At 39.3% G+C, this 22,170-nt stretch overlaps 1 protein-coding gene across 1 annotated transcript; it reads right to left on the bottom strand.

Moving 5' to 3' along the window:
- Positions 1-468: 468 nt before the first annotated feature.
- On the bottom strand, positions 469-9,713 carry LOC115780785 (taste receptor type 1 member 3-like). The gene is made up of 8 exons (XM_030730186.1): positions 9,511-9,713; positions 6,927-7,227; positions 6,353-6,709; positions 5,832-6,254; positions 5,511-5,714; positions 2,862-2,982; positions 2,320-2,690; positions 469-1,193 (listed from the first exon to the last, which is right to left on the bottom strand). Exons 1-8 carry the CDS (start codon positions 9,711-9,713, stop codon positions 591-593), a joined length of 2,583 nt encoding a protein of 860 aa, XP_030586046.1. The 3' UTR covers positions 469-590.
- Between the last annotated feature and the right edge of the window lie 12,457 nt (positions 9,714-22,170).

The raw sequence follows: 22,170 nt of genomic DNA on the forward strand, positions 1-22,170 counted from the left end.
TTTAAATGCAACATTTTTACTCTTACTTCAATAGATTTTAAAAGCAAATATTGTAGAATGAAGTTCATACTCTGATTATTAATTTGACAGCTTGCAATTATTAATACAGTAATAATATACAACAATGAAGTTACAGCTCTGTGTTTACCAGTTAAAAGATTAAAACTCAGACTTAGTCAGTGAATTAGTACTAAGAATAATAAGAGTGCATGACTTGCATGTCTAACAGTGGATATTGAAATAAACATAACACAGTACAATATGATTAAAATTGAATCATTATTTTTATTCAGTTCATGCTTTTGTATCAATATTAATACAAGCAAAACAATACTCCAGAGAAATAATCATTTCACAAAAATCAGCTACAAGTATGAACCTATTATAGACATTACAAAATTAACACAGTTCACTCTTTCTATGTTATGTTACATATGTGTTACATGATTGCAGAGTAATTCAGAAACAATGACTGATGTGACTGTACATTTTATAATCTACTGGTCTATGGTATATACTACAGCACCCTTCTACTGTAGGTGTTTCAGAATGTGTGGTTCTTTGATTTTCTTTGCAAGCAAATTAATTGTTTATTGCTCTTTCTGTGCTTGTAGCTGTGGGTCCTCCTCAGTTTGTGTTGGTGGAACGCCCTCTAAGAAGGTACAGAAGTGCTTTGGTGTGTTCAGGTCAGGTTTCCTTAACAGCAAGTAACATTTTGGAAAGTAGTAAGCTGCCAGCAGCCCAAAGTTGCTTGCCAGGCTGAAATAAACATGGACAATAGATCTGTTCTTGTTATTTGGTCTGTTGTTGCCTATGTATATCGGAATAAAGATCACCCAAATGACACAGTAGATCAGGGTGGAAAAGGTGATGTCCCTGGCTAGGTTATACTGATGAAGAGGCTTCACTGCCATGAAGGTGCACATGAATGATACAAGCGCCATTCCAACATTGAAACCTTGCATCAAGGCAAATCCAATCAAAGGTGACACAGGGCATGAGAGGAATGATTCTAAGAAGTCTATGGTCATATTTGCCACATATTCAGCCAACACAGGTCCTTCGTGAACAAACCAACCACAGAGACCAGCCTGCACAGAGCAGCAGATCAGCACAAACAGCCAGCTCGCTGGGCCTCTTAATATATGCAGGCAAGAGGCAGCCCTCTCTGGGAACTCTGTCACATAGAGTATCTGTTTGAAAAGCAAGGTTTGCATCATGATTATAATGTACACTTATTTTGTTGTACAGTACATTATATATTCTGTCCTACAAAGCTTAAATTCAGCATCTACAGTGGTTGTGAGAAGTTTTCCTTGAAAACAACTTGATTTTCTTGCAGAATTGAAACTAGAATTATCACCTCACACTTGAATGCCTCCACAACCCTGTCAAGTTTATGTCTGTCTGTCCAAGCACACACAAGCTCTGATGGAAATATTTTGAAGAAATAAAATACAATCTAATAAATGTAGACATGTTTGACTAACGAAGCTGATTCTGATAGAACATTGACTTAATCATGTTGGCTCTTTGTTTCAAAAATGGATGTTGCTGCAAATAGGGTAATAATTCTAAAGTGTGGATGCTTTAAAAAAAAATAATAATAAAGTGTGGATGCTTCAGTCACATTACTGAAGATCTTGACAGTGAATGTGGACACCAGAGGTTATGTTAACTGTGAAGCATCTGGCCAAATGTGAATTCTGGTCACACTTCCTTCTTCTGTCTCTGAAACATGGCGTTTAACATTACAGTGTCCAGAAAAACATTTTTGCAGAAAATTATGATGACACAATTAAGCTGACCTTTGAGCTTGTGTATGTGAAATGTCCACCTTTTATAATTTTGTAAGACATTTGCATTCTTTTCAAATTTAGCAAATGATTACTAAAATTCTGACTAATAAAAAGTTTTATGACATCACAGTGACCCTTGACCTCCGATCACCAAACTTGAATCAGTATATTCTCTTCAATTAGGGACAAAGTTCTTAAAATTTGTATTCATTTGAAAATGTATAGTTTTTACTGATGTCAGTGTACTGTAAATATTAATAGTACTTGGACAGACAAAAACTCAAATTTGCCACAGCAGACCATCATCAGCGACCACCAGCTCAGCCTCCAATCTTTTTTCCAGTGCCACCATTTCAAAACCATACATGATAGCAGGTCTCACTACCATGTTGTAAATCTTCCCTTTCACTCTTGTTGCTATCCTTCTAGGCAAAAGTTCAAACTCTTTTCTCTGTATAACTGATTCTGTAGTTTCTTCACACTGCCATTAAGGGGCAGTATTTCACCAATCTTTCCTCACCTGTAATGAGATGGACAGGATAATGGAGAGGGTGATCGTTTGGAAAATGGAAGTGAAGGGCAGCTGAAGACGACACACCACATTTCCTGGCTCCCCCAGGAAGAGCAGCAGACTGAGACAAGCTCCCGTCAGGCCGAGCAGGGCCACAAAACTCATGGCTCCCCCTGAGGCTTTTACCAGGGGGGTCCCTCGGTGCTTCAGGAACACGACACCCACTGACCCCTGACATACCAGCAATAGCACACCGGCCAGTATCATTATCACAGCATCCCGGCTGTTCCAGGTGAAAAACTTAAAGATGGGGTCAGTGCAGTTTGTACTGCGATACTGGGACCATTGACGTTTGGGACACTTAGTACACAAGATATCATCTGTGAATGAGAACGCACAAACATTTGGTTTGATTGAAAAAACGTAGCATTCAAAATCTGATCAACCCATGTTATGTATAATGAAAACAACAGGTTTATGCTGTTTTGCAGTGAAGGAGACTTTCTTGTCTCTAGTCACATATCTGAGACAAGAGTGGACAATCGCTTTACCCTTATGTGCCTGGTAAGTTCCTGCCAAACAGTCGATACAGTCAAAACAGCAGGAATGGAAACCTTTGACTCTGCGGACCTGCCCTTTGTCACAGTTTGCCGAACAGGTGGACTTAGGAACCTGCAAAGGTTGTTGTGAGAAAGAAAGAAAGAAAGAAAAAAAGAAAGAAAGACTGGAGACATATAAGATAGATACAAGAATGTAATACTAAAGAATCAGGAAGTTTTTAACACTTAATTATCAAAATAATATTCAAGTAATTACCAAGTAATGTCTTTTACCAATAATGGTTCTAGCTGAGTAAGATAATATTGGTAAATGATTTAAACTTTTCCCTGGAGCTGGAGGAGGTGGCTGGGGAGAGGGAAGCCTGGGCTTCTCTGCTTAGGCTTCTGCCCCCGCGACCTGGCCCCGGATAAGCGGAAGAAAATGGATGGATGGATGGATGGATGGATTTAAACTTTTAGGATTAACATATTATAACACTGGACTGATTCCTACTGTCACAAACTGGGCCGCACGACCATAACATAAAAGGGAGATGCACACAAATGCCAATTAAAAGGCTGTTAATTTTAAATTAAAGGAACAGAAGCAGAACTAATCATGATGTGTGTAGTCAGTAGAGTCAGGAGTGCCAGTGAGTGCATGAGTGAAGAAATAGTGTCCCACATCAATGATCTTTTAGAACTTACATAGAGCACTGGCACACATTGGGCCCAGGTGTTGCCGGTGTCACTGTCGCTCCTGCACGATAACATCAACAAGCTGATGAAGCGCCACTGAGAAGGAGGCTTTGATGTCCCAGGGGACTAAAACAAAGCCTGCATAAGACTGTGCTCTGTAGATTTGTACAGTATGTACATTGTCCATCTAGAGGCAAGCGCACCTTAGACTGGGTCTACTCTGACCTGAACCGTCCTGTCTAAAGGCAGCCACCAGTATCCCGGTACCAGATCTGGTCTACAGACCAGTGGAACTGACGTCTGTACATCTGAAGTGTTTCGAAAGTCTTGATCTATAGCACCTCAAAGCCTGCCTCCCCCAGAACTTTGACCTACCATCACACTCTTGAACACTACACATAAATACACAGCAATAGCTTCACTGATTCACTACTCTGTGATTCACTACCCTCTTCTACCTCGCTGGTCACAGCACACTGCTCAGTGTATGACCACTCACAAACCACTGTTTACTGTGAATATCTGGCATGTTAATTTATTTATTTCCCTCAACCCTGTGTTATATTTACACATTTCATGTATCTGGCACATAACTCCTCTCTGTCCAATAACTGGTTTTGTGCATTATTAGGTATGAAAAAATTTATTTATTTTTTACATTTATTCATTCCCCTGCAAGTCCTTGCCTCCTTTGATATTTATACTCCTGCGCTTTGTGGCATATAGGTACTGGTTTTACAGAATTTTTCTTATCTTCTTGGTTTGGTTTTACAAAGAAAAGGAAGCTGCTATATTTTCTCCATACTCCACATATGATGTCAATAAAAGCTTTCTATTGTATTCTATTTTCTATATACTGTCCTGTATTTTTTTTAATAAAGTTCAACTAGTGCAACTATTTTTTTTATGTTGTGAACAATACTGAGTAACATTACTTTCTCACAGATGTTCTGTTTTTAAGTGTAAGCTATCAAAATAGTCCTGTCTGTCTAGTCTTACATTTAGTTAGTATTCAGTGTTTGGGTTAATCCTGTATGCTAGACAAAAGGAGCTTTTTTTTTTTTTGCAGGAAAGGAAACATATTAAGCATACTTAATCATACTAAAGCATTCGTATTCATTTATATCAAGTTAACTAGATTTCCCAGTAAAACAAAAACAAAATTTGTCATTAATAGGTTGAAAGCTGAACTGTTAAATTGTCAGCATGATCAAATATGGCAACCTTTTTGGTTCCCCTTAAAAAGTCTTACGGTGTGTGTTTTCTCCTTAGTAAATATTTTGTGAACTATGATTCAAAGAGGTTGACCATTCCTCAGCCTGTAACTATGCATAAATTGTTTACGTCCCAATGTTGTAGTAGAAAATACCCAGCCTGAATACATGTAATACATGATACATAATAATGTAACACATTTAGAAAATACAGACATATTTTTTCTGGTCCTATGATTACAAATGTATAATTTGATTTCTAGTTATTACACATTAACTACCACAGGTGTTTTCCAAGTAATCATTGTCATTATTGTAGGGTCTTTACCTTACAATGTAAAGTGCCTTGAGGCAACTGTTTGTTATGATTTGGCACTATATAAATAAAACTGAACTAAGCCACAGCACTAAAAAAAGTATTCACATCATTACTTTCAAACAAAGAAGAATGTTGGGGTCACAAGGTAGCACTGATTCAGTACCCCAAACAGTATCCCAAAATGTTAAAACACCCACCGGTATTACATTAATATGAGGTTACTACAACTTTAAAGTTAGTATATAAACCTTCGAGCTCCTTATTACCCAGTCATATCAGTTTCACTGTAGTACTCCTCAGCTGTTATCATTGTTGATACAAGATATTCCTTCGCTATTACTTTTTCTAGCTTATTACTTCATAATTACATCTTATAACCGAGCTGTAATATAAAGTGAAATGAATATTTTACTGATTTACAAACGTTACCTCTCCAGTATGCCATTCAAAGTGGTTCTTGTGGATATTCAGCTGTTGTTCAGAATATTTTCCCACAGTTCTGAAGTCCAGTTGAGATGAGTTTCTCCAGACCCACTGAATCACATCATATCCTATGTTTGGGTTGCCATCTTTGTCAAACTCTATTTGTGTGCCATTTATGTTAAAAGAAGTGTTGCTTAAAACCTTCAACAGCTGCAAAATATTTAATTGATTGTTGATATTACTGCCAAGCTTGATTCCAAATTGTCTGCAGTACAGTTCCCTATATGAAATATATATATATATATTAAAAAAGTAAAATAAAATCACCTTCCAGGGATAGATTTTGCTCCTGGATCCCAATTTACAGACAGTTGAATTACACTCCAGTATGTTATGCAGTGCCTGTGCGACACTGTAGATGGCAGCATACACGCTGAAAGCTGTTCTTTGCACTTCAGGTGCTTCCACCAGACTAATGTTTTCTGTTGACAAATTCCAGCACTGTGAGCAGCGACTGTTAGGATCGCCAGGATTGGATGCTGCGATTGGAGTGGATGTGTTTGCCCTCTCATCACTGAGTTTCTTGAAGAGCTCCATTGCATAATTGTTGAACAGACCGAGGGTGTCTATGCTGTCAAGGAAGCCAATGATTGTACCAACTGTTTCAATGTTGGGCAGAGAAGTCACTTGACTGTTGATGGCCCAACTTGTGCTGCCAATCCACACAGCTGTTAAATTACTGCTGATAACCTGGAATAAATTGGATTGGTTGACTGGAACTGAACAAAAACTCTCCACTAATATAAAATAATAGATTTCTGAATTGGTTTAGTATCTGCTTTACTAACCTCTCTAAAAAGCACTTTGGCCTGGTCTGGGAGAGAAAACACCACCACCACTTTGACATTGGTCACTTGGATATTGTGAATGATGGTTTTCACCACTGGTACAGGGTCACTGTACATGGGAATCAGGCCCTGATGGGCCACACAGACAGATGTGCTTTCTGCCAGTTTGGTGAACATCTGTACACCTTGTTGCCCATACTCCTCATCACTGCCTACAATTGCCACCCAGTTCCACCCAAATTCCTGGATCAGCTTTATGATAGCATCCACTTGCAATTTGTCACTGGGCACCGTACGAAAGAAAGATGGGTAGAGAAGACTATCGCTGAATTTGTCGCTGGTGGCCCCATAGCTAATCTGGTGTGAAAATTAAGAACAAAGCACTGGGGTTACTCACATATAATTACTGTTGACATTATAATACCTAATATATCTTTATCAGGCTAAAAGCAGGCAATAATAAAAGAACAAGATTAGTTTTCTGTGATATAACCGTAAACATTTGGATTATTTTATGTGCCAATCCGTGCAACAAGCAAAAATATTCTGTAAACAGTAGTATGTGTAACCAAACCTGTGGCATCAGAAAGAATCCCAGGAGTTTTCCAATTACTGACACCATTTCCGAAGCATAAGGACCAATCACTGCAGTTATACTGGTCTCATAGTTGGTGTAATTACACTGCACAGATACTGCTTTGTTGGATTTTCCAGTGAAGAAGGACACAGTAGGCTTTACAATAATGGAAGATTGTCCGCACGTGTCATAGATTTCATAACCTAAATTGATGCCAGGGAGGAGAGTCCGGTTTCCGTTGATTTCTTCCACTGCATATTTCATTGCTATTGCAAATCCCAGTCCATGCTCATTTAAACTGTTCAGTGACAAGCAGGGAAAAAAAAAAAAAAAGAAATCTTGTTAAGTCAGGGTAATGAGAGATATTCATGATTAGACATTTTTTAAATGATATTACAAGAGTAAGGAAATATAGAACTAACTCAATAGATCTGAGAGATCATGCTTCAATATTATTAACCATAAAATTAGAGAAAGATTTGGAACAATGACAATGGAGAAATAATGCATATCCTATTGTAGGAGGCAGCAAAAGCAATAATCAGAGGAGAGATAGTATTATATACAATTTTGCACATTGGAATAATGTGCAAAATGTGCAAAAGGAAAGCCGGCAGTGCTGCAAAAGGAACAAAAGGGGACAGAAAAGGAAATTAAAGAGGAACCAAAACTGTAACATGAAGTGAATATATTACTATCTGATGACAGAAAATGCTTTTTTTTAAATATAAGACAAATATTTCATGACAATAGTCAAAAAACACCTATGCTTTTAGCATACACATTAAAGTTAAAAGATTAAGCAATAATCTCTAAAATAAAGGGGTAAAAATTAAAGTATTACACTGAAAAATAAGAAATTAGAGAATTAAATGAAAGCAAAAAGTAAATAAATACATGAAATCTACTCTAAGTGACATGTTGAGCATAATGCACAACTCATAAAACTAATAAAAGTGGAAGCAATTCAATTAGCTCTGCAAAAGAGTAAGACAGGAGTCTGAGAGGTAATGGATACACCAATGATGGTTTCTCCAAAACCTTTATATGTTATATATTTGTATGTTTTTATATATTAAGTCCACTTCTAACCAGAATGGAATTTTCAGACAAAATAATGGCCCCCAACAGGAAATTCTTCCATCACTTCTGTCACACTAAAATAATGCAAGGGCCACACTGCAGACTGCATGGTGTTTGGCAAATATACTGTGTATTGTTGTTTGGCCACTCTTCTTTGCAGAATTAATTCAGCCGCAGTATAGGGTTTCCAAGCATGAATGGCCCTTTATTTATTTATTTTAGTTATTCAGAGGTGGACTTGTTGGTGTGTTTCAGATTATTGTGTTGCCTCATAACTCAAGTGCGCTTGAGCTTCAGGGCATGATCTGATGGTTGGACATTTTCCTTCAGGGTTTTCTGGTAGAGAGCAGAATTCATAGCTCACGTCCAGGTCCTGAGACAGCAAAGCAGCCCCAGACCATCACACTGCCTCACACCCAAAGCTTTGTAACCATTTTCAGACTGATAGCTGTCTATGGCTTTGTTTTCAGCTGTGGTGGTGATGGTGGTGGTGGTGTGGAGCTTTTGTACTTACACACACACACACACACACACACCACTATTTGTCTTGATTTTGAATTAAAAAAACCAAAAAACCAAAAATTAAAGTAAATAAGTAAAATTTTATTTATATAGCACCTCTCAAGACATAGATCACAAGGTGCTTCACAACATTAAAACAAATTACAATTGGAGTAAGGAGGACAAAAATATATTTATATATATATATAAAATAAAATAAAATAAGATAAAATAAAATAGAAAATAAACTAACCAAATGCAAGCCTAAAAAGATGAGTTTTTAGCTGTTTTTTAAAAGACACCACCGAATCCGCAGTTCTTATACATAACGGGATAGAGTTCCAGAGTTGGGGAGCCACTGCTGCAAAAGCTCTATCTCCCCTAGTTATCAGCCTTGTGTGATGTAAGGCCAGTAGGCCTTTATCACATGACCTCAGAGACCTGGTAGGAATCGAGGGATGCAAGAGTTCACTGATATAAGTTGGGGCTTGACCGTGAAGACCTCTATAAGTCAGGACCAGAATTTTAAACTGAACTCTGAAATTAATGGGGAGCCAGTGCAGCTGGATGAGTAACGGTGTGACGTGCAAATACTTAGACGATTTTGTCAGAAGCCTCGCAGCAGCATTCTGAACAACCTGGAGATGCTCCAGGGAGCTTTTGCTAAGACAAGTAAATAAAGCATTACAATAATCCAGACGTGAGGAAATGAATGCATGAATAGCAATCTCAAGTTCAGAATGTGACACAATGGGACTTAACTTAGCACGGTTCCGTAAATGATAGAAACAAGAGTGAACCAGAGATTTGATGTGGGTATCTAAAGAGAATGCAGAGTCAAAGGTTACACCAAGGTCACCAAGCATTACAGAATCTTATTTTTAGAATCACTGGTGACAAACTGTCTCTTTTACAGCTGATATCGTTAGGCTGTATGATCTCAATGACGTTGCTGGTAGTCGTTTTAAAAAAGAGAACCTTTCATAACGATCCTTACCGTTTACAGCTTATTTGGTTGGGCTCCGTTATCTCACTGAGGTTGCTGGTGAGGTCGTTAATGGGAAAGAGCCCTCCGAGCATGATGTCCCCAGACAAACTGAAGAGATTGGTAGAAATGTTGCTAAACCATTCAGGCAAACTTTCATTGCAGCTCAGCCTAAACAAACAGCACAAAGCCAGCAGAATGAAATGTGAAGTCATGACGCCAATAAGCTGGAGACTCAACCCAGAGTGTGTCAGTGTGCTTATATGTCAGTGCATCATGAGAGATGGTTTTAATGCAAATTCAGTCCTAATGCCCTCCCTTTCCTGACCACCCAACTTGACACTATAGTGAGAGCAAATCGCAATCAAAACAAAAGATTTACATGTGTGGTGTGAATGATCATGACTCTTTTAAAATTATTAAATAAAACTTTTATGAATCATGTTTTTTTTTTGATCATCATCAAAAAAATCTGACTATTATGTGCGAGGCCTGAATGACACAAGGATAAATAAAGATGTTTACTTAGTGGTTTTCACATAGTTAAGATATTGCATTTGATTAGCATGTAACTAGAAGTAAAGACTCACTTTGCACATTTTGCATGTGTGTTTGTGTGTGCTGTGTTGAAGGTGTTCATCTTTCCGGAGAATTTACCTGACATTTGTTAGTGGTTTAAAATTTGTTTTTCTTTTGTGTCATGAGATGCTCACACATTCCTTTCTGCCTTACTGAGACCAAAACCTTGCGTGTCGGATGTTAGCTTTTGCAAGTTTCTCAACTTTGCGTGTTTTTCCTCTTATTGATGCTATTTTGCATACTTTGCATGTTTTTGCATGCAATGTTGCACATCCACAAAAGCCAACTGACATATTACCTAACACTTCATCTGCGTAATCCTGCGGTGGGCAGAAAAGTAAGCTCTATTAAATGTCCATGTTGTTACATGGGACCAGCTTTAAAATTTTTGTCCATAATTTTTGTCTTCTTTTACTGTTACAGGCACAGGTTATCTACAGTTGTGGTCAGACGTTGACATACACTGATCATGTTTCTGCTGTATTCATTCCACTTCCAATTTTGATGTGTGTTTGGGAGCATTGTCCTGTTGAAACACCCAACCATTCCCCTGCAGATGATCAGGTAGCTGTTTTACAACTACTTTTTCAAGAATTTTTAAGAGAAAAGGAAGGTTGGAGATTGGCCTGTGAGTAGGTAAGGCAGCTGGGTCAAGTGACGGCTTTTTAAGTAACGGTTTAATTACTGCCACCTTAAAAGCTTGTGGAACATAGACAATTAATAAAGATATACTGATCATATTTAAGACTGCAGTATAATTTAATAGTAGGACTTCTTTGAGCAGTCTTGTAGCAATACGGTCTAATAGACATGTTGATGGTTTGGAGGAAGTAAAAACTGAAGTTAACTCAGAAAGATCAATCAGAGAGAGAGAATCTAAACAAATACCAGCAGTACTGAAAGTAACTGTACACAAAGATACGTTTGTGAGATGGTTATGAATTTTTTTTTCTAATGTTTAAAATTTTATTTGTAAAGAAAATCATGAAGTCATTACTTGTTAAAGTTAAAGGAATACTCGGCTCTACAGAGCTCTGACTCTTTGTCAGCCTGGCTACAGTGCTGAAAAGAAACCTGGGGTTGTTCTTATTTTCTTCAATTACTGATGAATAGTAAGATGCCCTGGCTTTATGGAGGGCTTCTTTTATAGAGCAACAAACTCTTTTTCCAGGCTAAATGAAGATCTTTTATATTACTGAGATGCCATTTCCTCTATAGCTTATGGGTTATCTGCTTTAAGCTGCACATTTATGAGTTATACCATGGAGTCAGGCATTTCTGATTTGAAGCTTTCTTTTTCAAAGGAGCCACAGTATCCAGAGTCGTACACAGTAAACGACTGAATTTAAGTAAATGTAAATGTTATTAAGAAATGATCAGGCAGGAGGGAGTTTTCAGGGAATACTGTTAAGTCTTCAGTTTCCTCACGCTTTCCCTCTCCCTCACTTCCCTGACTGTGTGTGTGTGTGTGTGTGTGTCTCTCTCTCGCTGGCTCACCTTCCCGTGGGGACGGCCCACAGGAGTGTCCTGCTACAAAATAACCAGTTCATGCTTCATCAAGCCATTTCCTGCATATAAAAGAGTTGCTTCTCTGTCCTTTCGCCACCAGATTGTTACAGCCTTCAAAGCAGTAACATCCTTAAATGCTTTTCATTTTAATTACTCTCGCTACTTGTTCTCTCTCTGTTTGCCTCAGATATCCCCTCTGTTGTTCCAGTATGCTTTTTGTCAACCACAGAAACATTACCTGTGGGAAATACTTTTCTGAAAGGCTTCTTACCTGGGGAAGAACTCACCCCCCCCACCCCCCTGCCCACTGTCTTCCCCTTTCCTCTGTTGGACTTTTCAGTCTTGTAAAATCAAACCCTTGGACCGGATCTGTCTCAGCATCAACATTTGGGTCTTCAGTGCCTTGATCATTACATTAACTATTATAAATTGAATAATGTGTAGATCTGGTTGTGACTGATGAAATGTTTTCCCTGCAAAATACACATTTGTTCAACATTAAAAACAGAAACATTTAGAGTTCACCACTGCAGGTTCTTGCATTATAAGTGAATGAAACTTCATCATCTTTTGTTTCTCTAAAGTATATTTTCATATGAGTAAGCGTGACTAAGACATATCAGTTACAGAAAAGGTTTGTTCATGGAAATAAAGGAGTTGCTCTGCTATCTAGTCATCTTGACGTAAGAAGACCAGTGTTGAAGCTCAGTGGTATGCTTTAGTGCAGCCTGTCTGCTCCTGTCTGTTAACCCTCACCCTTTTAACAGAAGCTGGCATGCAATGTTTTATCCTCCCTGTGAATGGTCAGGATCTCTTTATTTGCAGAAACATTTAAAGATGCTTACATGTTTCTGACTGGATCTTGTGAGCGGGCGGGTTCAGTGTTTGTGCATGCAGTGCATGCAGATTAACATCTTGTTTATGTTTGAGCAGCTTTCTTTCTCAAGTATGAAATAGCCTCCTACCTTGTTATGTTTTGTAGCTAAGGAAACCCTTCACTGATGATGTGGGTTAACATCCCACACATGCAAAGAGCTGTCTGTTCTGTTTCATACACAGTACTAAATGAGTGTTGTACTAATAAAAAGAAAATAGTCAAAAAATATGACTTCAGAACTCATTGCCATGGCCATCGGGTGGGATAATTTTCTGCCAATGATTCTATGAATGCTGCAAATAGCGTTCTTGTAACAAAGGAGCACAAAACCTTTTTGCTTGGCATGATTCCACCAGAGGTTAGGATGAGCAGCTTTATACACACTGTGTCTCTGAAAAGTGAAGTGGTTAACACATTGGGTATGCCCAAGACAGTGCTCCTGGTTCAAGATCAGGAGGAAACACAAATTAACAAAGGCATCTAGTGTAAAACCTGTGCCAAAAAAGAAGCACCAGTCTGCTGTAGCAACCCCTTGAGAAGTAAAGAAGCAGCTGAAAGTACCTACAGTTTATGGGCATTGCCTTCTTTTGGAGCTAGCCAAGTGGCTACTCCAGAGACTGCAGTTTTTCTTAAGTTTTTGGACTGCTTTATCAACTTGTAAGCCCCAGAGTTGCAGCTTGGTTCAGTTGAAGTTGACTAATATATACAAACTTGCCATTCTTGCTACACAATCTTAGAAACAAGCCAAAATTTAATGATATACATGCATACACACATTTGACATTGTTGCGAGCTGACAGTTAAACCTGTTGCATTACAGTCCTATTTCCACATGGAGTTACAGATACATTAAAAATTTAAAACATTGTGGTACATCTGCAAACAGTGTGGGGCACACTTTGCAAATAAGGGAGCAACCAAAAAGAAGCTTTCTCATGGGAAAGTCCCTTGACCATGGATATTTTCTATATAATCTGTACAGTGCCTCTCGCCCTATGATAGCTAGGATAGGCTCCAGCCCCCCCATGACCCTGAAAAGGATAAGCGGAAGAAAATGGATGGATGGATGGATGGATGGAACCATACAATATATGTTCTTTTATCCACTGTGTTTACTACTGTTTGCTGGATCAGAATTTACGTAGCTCAGCCACTAGATGTCAGATTTGTGTATGCTACTAGCTTCACGCCACACACTCACAATCTGTCTTGTAAGTTGGACTTTCAGTAGGAAGTTACCAGTAGAGATCTTCCACTGTACTCAAACAGGATAATAGAGTTCCTAAAAAACAAACAAAAAACCAAAACCAAACTAGAAGCCTGAGTTGATAAAACTCAGAATGAGATGCAGTGATTTGATCGCGATGGAGTACAGAAGGTCGCAGCATGTATTTGGGCAGCAATTCAATTCAATTCAATTTTATTTATATAGCACCAAATCACAACAGTCCCCTCAAGGTGCTTTGTATTGTGGGTAAAGACCCTACAATAATACAGAGAAAACCCAACAGTCAAAACGCCCCCCTATGAGCAAGCACTTGGCAACAGTGGGAAGGAAAAACTCCCTTTTTAACAGGAAGAAACCTCCAGCAGAACCAGGCTCAGGGAGGGGCAGTCATCTGCTGTGACCAGTTGGGCTGAGGGGAGAAAAAAAAAAGACATGCTGTGGAAGAGAGCCAGAGATTAATAACAATTAATGATTAAATGCAGAGTAGAGTATAAACAAAGTAAATAAGGTGAATGAAAAGAAACAGTGCATTTTGGCAACCCCCCAGCAGCCTAGGCCTATAGCAGCATAACTAAGGGGTGGTTCAGGGTCACCTGATCCAGCCCTAACTATAAGCTTGATCAAAAAGGAACGTTTTAAGCCTAATCTTAAAAATAGAGAGGGTGTCTGTCTCCCGAATCCAAGCTGGGAGCTGGTTCCACAGAAGAGGGACCTGAAAGCTGAAGGCTCTGCCTCCCATTCTACTCTTAAGTATCCTAGGAACCACAAGTAAGCCAGCAGTCTGAGAGCAAAGTGCTCTATTGGGGTGATACGGTACTATATACACATGACTGCACCTCCATACATGCCAGTAACTGCATCATTAAGTTTGCGGATGACACCACTGTGGTGGGGCTCATATCAGGCGGGGATGAGTCAGCATACCGGGACGAGGTGCAGCGGCTGTCAAGGTGGTGCAGTGAGAATAACTTGATCCTGAACACCACTAAGACAAAGGAGATGGTAGTAGACTTTAGGAGGACAACACATGTCATTCAACCTCTGTTCATCGAGGGGGATGAAGTGGAGCTGGTTTCAGATTTTAGGTTCCTGGGAGTACATCTGCAGGATGATTTGACCTGGAGTATCAATACGACCAGCATTGTCAGGAAGGCCCAACAGAGACTGCATTTCCTGAGGGTTCTTAGGAGCAACTATCTGACCCAGAATCTGCTGGTGTCCTTCTACCGTTGCTGTGTAGAGAGCATCCTGACCTACTGTCTGTGCGTGTGGTTCAACAGCTGCACAGCAGCAGACAGGAAAACACTCCAGCGAATCATCAACACGGCTCAAAAGATCATAGGCTGTCCCCTGCCCTCCCTCCAGGAACTGTTCAATGCCCGCTGCCAGAGGAGGGCACAGAACATCCTCCAGGACCCCTCACACCCTGGACACTCCTTGTTTCAGCTACTGCCATCAGGCAGACGTTTCAGGACAATGAAGGCCAGAACAATACTGGTGGCGCTGTCACTTGGTGTTGGCTCTCACTGCGGTATTGTATCACTTCCTGTTCCTGTTTCGGAGCACAGTGTTTTGCTGTCTGTTAGCTGTTATATCTGTATAACTAGATTTATCTGGATAATAACATATTTTAGTGTAATCTTCACCTACTTTAAATAGCATACTCTTTGCTGAATCACCTGTATTCACATTACTCACTTTATTTGTTTTTAGAAATTCGCTAGCTTAGCTTAGCTAGTAGCTTAGCCCTTAGCCGACTCACTACCAGCATGGCTTCTTCTCCTGTCTCTCCTGCACTTTCCTGCTCTGGGTGTCACATGTTTAGTTACTCCTCGGCCTCCTTTAGCAGTAACGGTACTTGTAATAAATGTAGTCTGTTTGTAGCTCTGGGGGCCAGGCTTTCTGAACTGGAGACTCGGCTCCGCACCCTGGAAAATCCTACATCTAGCCAGGCCCCTGTAGCGGGTGCGGACCATGGTAGCTTAGCCGCCGTTAGCTCCCCCCCAGCAGATCCCGAGCAGCAGGGAAAACAGGCCAGCTGGGTGACGGTGAGGAGGAAGCGTAGTCCTAAGCAGAAGCCCCGGGTACACCACCAACCTATTCACGTCTCTAACCGTTTTTCTCCACTCGGCGACACACCCGCCGAGGAACAAACTCTGGTTATTGGTGACTCTGTTTTGAGAAACGTGAAGCTAGAGACACCGGCGACCATAGTCAAATGTCTTCCAGGGGCCAGAGCAGGCGACATTCATGGAAATTTGAAACTGCTGGCTAAGGCTAATCGTAGATTTGGTAAGATCGTTATTCACGTCGGCAGTAATGACACCCGGTTACGCCAATCGGAGGTCACTAAAATTAATATTGACTCGGTGTGTAACTTTGCAAGAACGATGTCGGACTCTGTAGTTTTCTCTGGGCCCCTCCCCAATCAGACCAGGAGCGACATGTTTAGCCGCATGTTCTCCTTGAATCGCTGGCTGTCTGAGTGGTGTCCAAAAAACGACGTGGGCTTCATAGATAATTGGCAAAGTTTCTGGGGAAAACCTGGTCTTGTTAGGAGAGACGGCATCCATCCCACTTTGGATGGAGCAGCTCTCATTTCTAGAAATCTGGCCAAATTTATTAACCCTCCTAAAAACTGACTACCCAGGGTTGAGACCAGGAAGCAGAGTTGCAGTCTTACACGCCTCTCTGCAGCTTCTCTCCTCCTGCCATCCCCCCAAAACCCCATCCCCATAGAGTCGGTGCCTGCTCCCAGACCACCAAAAACCAAAGCTAAAATCAGCAAAAAACTATTTAAGCATAAAAATTCAAAAACAATAAATAATACAGCTTCATCAACTGCACCAAAGAATAAAACAATTAAATGTGGATTGTTAAACATTAGGTCTCTCTCTTCCAAGTCCCTATTAGTAAATGATTTAATAATTGATCAACGTATTGATTTATTCTGCCTTACAGAAACCTGGTTACAGCAGGATGAATATGTTAGTTTAAATGAATCAACACCCCCGAGTCACAGTAACTGTCAGAATGCTCGAAGTACAGGTCGAGGAGGAGGATTAGCTGCAATCTTCAATTCCAGCTTATTAATTAATCAGAGACCCAGACAAAGTTTTCATTCTTTTGAAAGCCTGACTCTTAGTCTTGTCCATCCTAATTGGGAAAATCAAAAACATGTTTTATTTGTTATTATCTATCGTCCACCTGGTCCTTACTCAGAGTTTCTGTCTGATTTCTCAGACTTTTTATCTGATTTAGTGCTCAGTTCAGATAAAATAATTATAGTGGGTGATTTCAACATCCATGTAGATGCTGAGAATGACAGCCTCAACACTGCATTTAATCTATTGTTAGATTCAATTGGCTTCTCTCAAAATGTAAAGGAGCCCACCCACCACTTTAATCATACTCTGGATCTTGTCCTAACATATGGCATAGAAACTGAAGACTTAACAGTATTCCCTGAAAGCCCCCTCCTGTCTGATCATTTCTTAGTAACATTTACATTTACTTTAATGGATTACACAGCAGTGGGGAATAAGTTTAATTACAGTAGAAGTCTTTCCGAAAGTGCTGTAACTAAGTTTAAGGATCTAATTCCTTCATTGTTATGCTCTTCAGTGCCATGTGCCAACACAGTGCAGAGCAGCTACCTAAACTCTGCTCCCAGTGAGGTTGATTATCTCGTCAATAGTTTTACATCCTCACTGCGTATAACTTTGGATACTGTGGCTCCTCTGAAAAGGAAAGCTTCAAATCAGAAGTGCCTGACTCCGTGGTATAATTCACAAACGCACAGCTTAAAGCAGATAACCCGAAAGCTGGAGAGGGAATGGCGTCTCACTAAATTAGAAGATGCTCATTTAGCCTGGAAAAAGAGTTTGTTGCTCTATAAAAAAGCCCTCCGTAAAGCTAGGACATCTTACTATTCATCATTAATTGAAGAAAATAAGAACAACCCCAGGTTTGTTTTCAGCACTGTAGCCAGGCTGACAAAGAGTCAGAGCTCTGTAGAGCCGAGTATTCCTTTCACGTTAACTAGTAGTGACTTCATGGATTTCTTTACAAATAAAATTTTAGACATTCGAGAAAAAATTATTCATAACCATCTCAAAGATTATTCTTCATGTTCGGCTGCTTTCAGCACTGCTGGTATTTGTTTAGACTCTTTTGCTCCAGTTGATCTTTCAGAGTTAACTTCAATAGTTACTTCCTCCAAACCAGCAACATGTTTGTTAGATCCCATTCCTACTAGACTGTTCAAAGAAGTCTTTCCAATTATTGATGCTTCAATCTTAAAAATGATCAATCAGTCTTTATTAGTTGGCTATGTACCACAGACCTTCAAGGTGGCTGTAATTAAACCTCTGCTTAAAAAGCCATCACTTGACCCAGCTGTCTTAGCTAATTATAGGCCAATCTCCAACCTTCCTTTTCTCTCAAAGATTCTTGAAAGAGTAGTTGTAAAACAGCTAACTGATCATCTGCAGAGGAACGGTTTATTTGAAGAGTTTCAGTCAGGTTTCAGAATTCATCACAGTACAGAAACAGCATTAGTGAAGGTTACAAATGATCTTCTTAGAGCCTCTGACAGTGGACTCATCTCTGTTCTTGTCCTGTTGGACCTCAGTGCAGCTTTTGATACTGTTGACCATAACATTTTATTACAGAGATTAGAGCTTGCTATAGGTATTAAAGGTACTGCCCTGCAGTGGTTTGAATCATATTTATCTCATAGACTCCAATTTGTTCATGTAAATGGGGAGTCTTCTTCAGACAGTAAGGTTAATTATGGAGTTCCACAGGGTTCTGTGCTAGGACCAATTTTATTTACATTATACATGCTTCCCTTAGGCAGTATTATTAGAAAGCACTGCATCAATTTTCATTGTTATGCAGATGATACTCAGCTTTACCTATCAATGAAGCCAGATGACACACATCAATTAGTTAAACTGCAGGAATGTCTTAAAGATATTAAGGCCTGGATGACCTCTAATTTCCTGCTTCTAAATTCAGATAAAACTGAAATTCTTGTTCTCGGCCCCACAAATCTTAGAAACACGGTGTCTAACCAGATACTTACTCTGGATGGCATTACTTTGGCCTCCAGTAACACTGTGAGAAATCTTGGAGTAATTTTTGACCAGGATATGTCCTTCAATGCACATATTAAACAAATATGTAGGACCGCTTTTTTGCATTTGCGCAATATTTCTAAAATTAGAAACATCCTTTCTCAGAGTGATGCTGAAAAGCTCATTCATGCATTTATTACTTCTAGGCTGGATTATTGTAATTCATTATTATCAGGCTGTCCTAAAAGCTTTCTGAAAAGCCTTCAGCTGATCCAAAATGCTGCAGCTAGAGTACTGACAGGGACTAGAAAGAGAGAGCATATTTCTCCCATATTGGCTTCTCTTCATTGGCTCCCTGTTAAATCTAGAATAGAATTTAAAATTCTTCTCCTCACATACAAGGTCTTGAATAATCAGGCACCATCTTATCTCAAAGACCTCATAGTACCATATCACCCCAACAGAGCACTTCGCTCTCAGACTGCTGGCTTACTTGTGGTTCCTAGGATACTTAAGAGTAGAATGGGAGGCAGAGCTTTCAGCTTTCAGGCCCCTCTTCTGTGGAACCAGCTTCCAGCTTGGATTCGGGAGACAGACACCCTCTCTATTTTTAAGATTAGGCTTAAAACTTTCCTTTATGATAAAGCTTATAGTTAGGGCTGGATCAGGTGACCCTGAACCATCCCTTAGTTATGCTGCTATAGGCCTAGTCTGCTGGGGGGGTTCACATAATGCACTGTTTCTCATTCACCTTATTTACTTTGTTTATACTCCACTCTGCATTTAATCATTAATTGATATTAATCTCTGGCTCTCTTCCACAGTTCTCTTCCCTCAGCCCAACCGGTCGCGGCAGATGACTGCCCCTCCCTGAGCCTGGTTCTGCTGGAGGTTTCTTCCTGTTAAAAGGGAGTTTTTCCTTTCCACTGTCGCCAAGTGCTTGCTCATAGGGGGTCGTTTTGACTGTTGGGTTTTCTCTGTATTATTGTAGGGTCTTTACCCACAATACAAAGCGCCTTGAGGCGACAGTTTGTTGTGATTTGGCGCTATATAAATAAAATTGAATTGAATTGAACAAACAGACTGAGGAACAGCTTTTATGCCAGGGCTATCATTGAACTGAACTCTGTGTGGTTTGGACAGTGATGTGGGGTGGTAGTGCTGACTGTGTGCGTGCGTTGGTGTGTGTATTGGGGCTAGATTCGTCTTAATTTACTACTGTGCACTGTATTTTAGTAATCATTTTTATCACTCATATTTTTATTATTTTATTATTTATTGTCTGAGGCACCTAAAAGGAATGCATTTTAAATTTCGTTGTGCAACTTCTGTGTACAATGACAATAAAGATTCTGATTCTGATTCTGATAGGTCTTTGTTATAACATGGGGCCTGATTATTCAAGACCTTGTATGTGAGGAGAAGGATTTTAAATTCTGTTCTAGATTTGAAGAGAAGCCAATATGGGAGAGATACGCTCTCTCTTTCTAGTCCCTGTCAGTACTCTAGCTGCAGCATTTTGGATCAGCTGAAGGCTTTTCAGGGAGTTTTTAGGACAGCCTGATAATAAAGAATTACAATAGTCCAGCCTAGAAGTAATAAATGCATGAATTAGCTTTTCAGCATCACTCTGAGAAAGGATGTTTCTAATTTTAGAAATATTGCACAAATGCAAAAAAGTGGTCCTACATATTTGTTATATAAATATGTATATAATACACATATATGTGCACTGAAGGACATATCCTGGTCAAAAATGATTTCTCACAGTGTTACTGGAGGCCAAAGTAATGTCATCCAGAGTACGTAAGATTTGTGGGGCAGAGTATAAGAATTTCAGTTTTATCTGAATTTAGAAGCAGAAAATTAGGGGTCATCCAGGCCTTAATGTCTTTAAGACATTCCTGCAGTTTAACTAATTGAGCAGCAGGTAACTTGTATGGCAAAGGGAGGAAATGTTCTAGTAATCAAGCCAATTACTGTTTTATTTTATAATTTCTGGCCTTAATTTGAATTACTGTCAGTTTGATTTCCTCCTTTTGTTAGTTTTCCCACAAGCTTTCTGCCACACCTGCTTTAAATCAGTTAATCACCGATCCCCTGTACATCCCTTTCTATTTTACAGACTACCAGATTACCTCAGTACAAACTAGTCAACCTTTCTTGTGTTCTGTTGTTTGAATCACTCACTGTGTTGTACTTAAATTTGAGCTGCATGTAGAATGGATGCTTTTTTTCTGTAGCTTTTGCTCATGTGACATACAGTCCTATACTGTACAGCAGCAGTCTTTGAACAGTCATCAGGCATAATCTGAAAATGGTGTGGCTCTTTTGTTATTATTACCTTGGCCATTACTTTATTATTATTTATGTTAAAACAGCAAAATTAGCAACGACTCATTGGCTGCCTCTTGCATTGTCTGGGTCACATTTGATGCTCGCCTGCCTGCTGATGTGCAATAGCACCCTCCAGTTCTTTCATCTTTGCATCGTAAAGCCCAAAGTCTTTCATTGCTTTCTCCTGCCTGTACTGAGCCTTGTATGAGATGAACAACATATACACCACATATCCACAACTATAACCATTTGCATGGCTTCGCAACATGCTGATGTCTTTGAAGACTTTTTTAAAAATTATTTCTCTTTCACCTTTTTTCTTCTGACACCATAAAACTAAAATAATAAAGGACACAAAGCTCTGAGTCTTTTCAAAGTCTCTCCTACATACGTCTGTCAACAATCTCAAACATTGTGGCACAATAAAAATGTGCTCAAATCAAATGAAGTCACTGAAAATGTTTTTCATTCTCCACATAAAGGCATGTGAACACACAATATAAATAAATAAAGACAATTACAGTGTGCGCCTCTTGGAGCCCATGCAGATATGTCTTTCCTCTGCATCCATACGAGTTCTGACCCACAGTGCCATGATCATACTCTCAACTAAACTCTGGTCATAATGATCACATGACCATGAAACCTTACTTGAAGAGCACATTTTCATCAAAACATATTTTACCATTGCACACTTTAGACAATTTGTTAAAATCAGTATAACCTGTTTCATAGCTTATTTAAAATAAGCTATATATAGCTATATATATTTCATAGCTTATATATGAACTTAAATACACATGAATTTATGACAGAAAAACAGAAAAGAAATGCCTTTATTTAACAGCCTCTGGGACTGTTACAAGACCTATGGAAGGAAACTGTTCAGTGCATGAAATGTAAGTAAAACCACATTTATTCACATACAACATTATGAATATTTGTGTTCTATTTTTTTGCTGAACCACATTTCAGATTGGGAAAATGTGATTTTTACACAACTTTTTTAAATGGCAGCCAGAGTTTTTGATACGTTTGCAAAGTAGTGCATTTACTTACAT

The sequence above is a fragment of the Archocentrus centrarchus genome, chromosome 5, assembly GCF_007364275.1.
Source record: "Archocentrus centrarchus isolate MPI-CPG fArcCen1 chromosome 5, fArcCen1, whole genome shotgun sequence".
NCBI lineage: Eukaryota > Metazoa > Chordata > Actinopteri > Cichliformes > Cichlidae > Archocentrus > Archocentrus centrarchus.

Bases quoted from the DNA above. Each gene is read 5' to 3' on its own strand.
- LOC115780785 (XM_030730186.1), bottom strand. From the start codon at position 9,713: ATGACTTCACATTTCATTCTGCTGGCTTTGTGCTGTTTGTTTAGGCTG. The intron at 6,710-6,926 runs GTTTGGTTACAC...TTTTCACACCAG, and splicing joins GATTCTTTCTGATGCCACAG to ATTAGCTATGGGGCCACCAG. The intron at 5,715-5,831 runs GTGATTTTATTT...AATATTTTGCAG, and splicing joins GCAAAATCTATCCCTGGAAG to CTGTTGAAGGTTTTAAGCAA.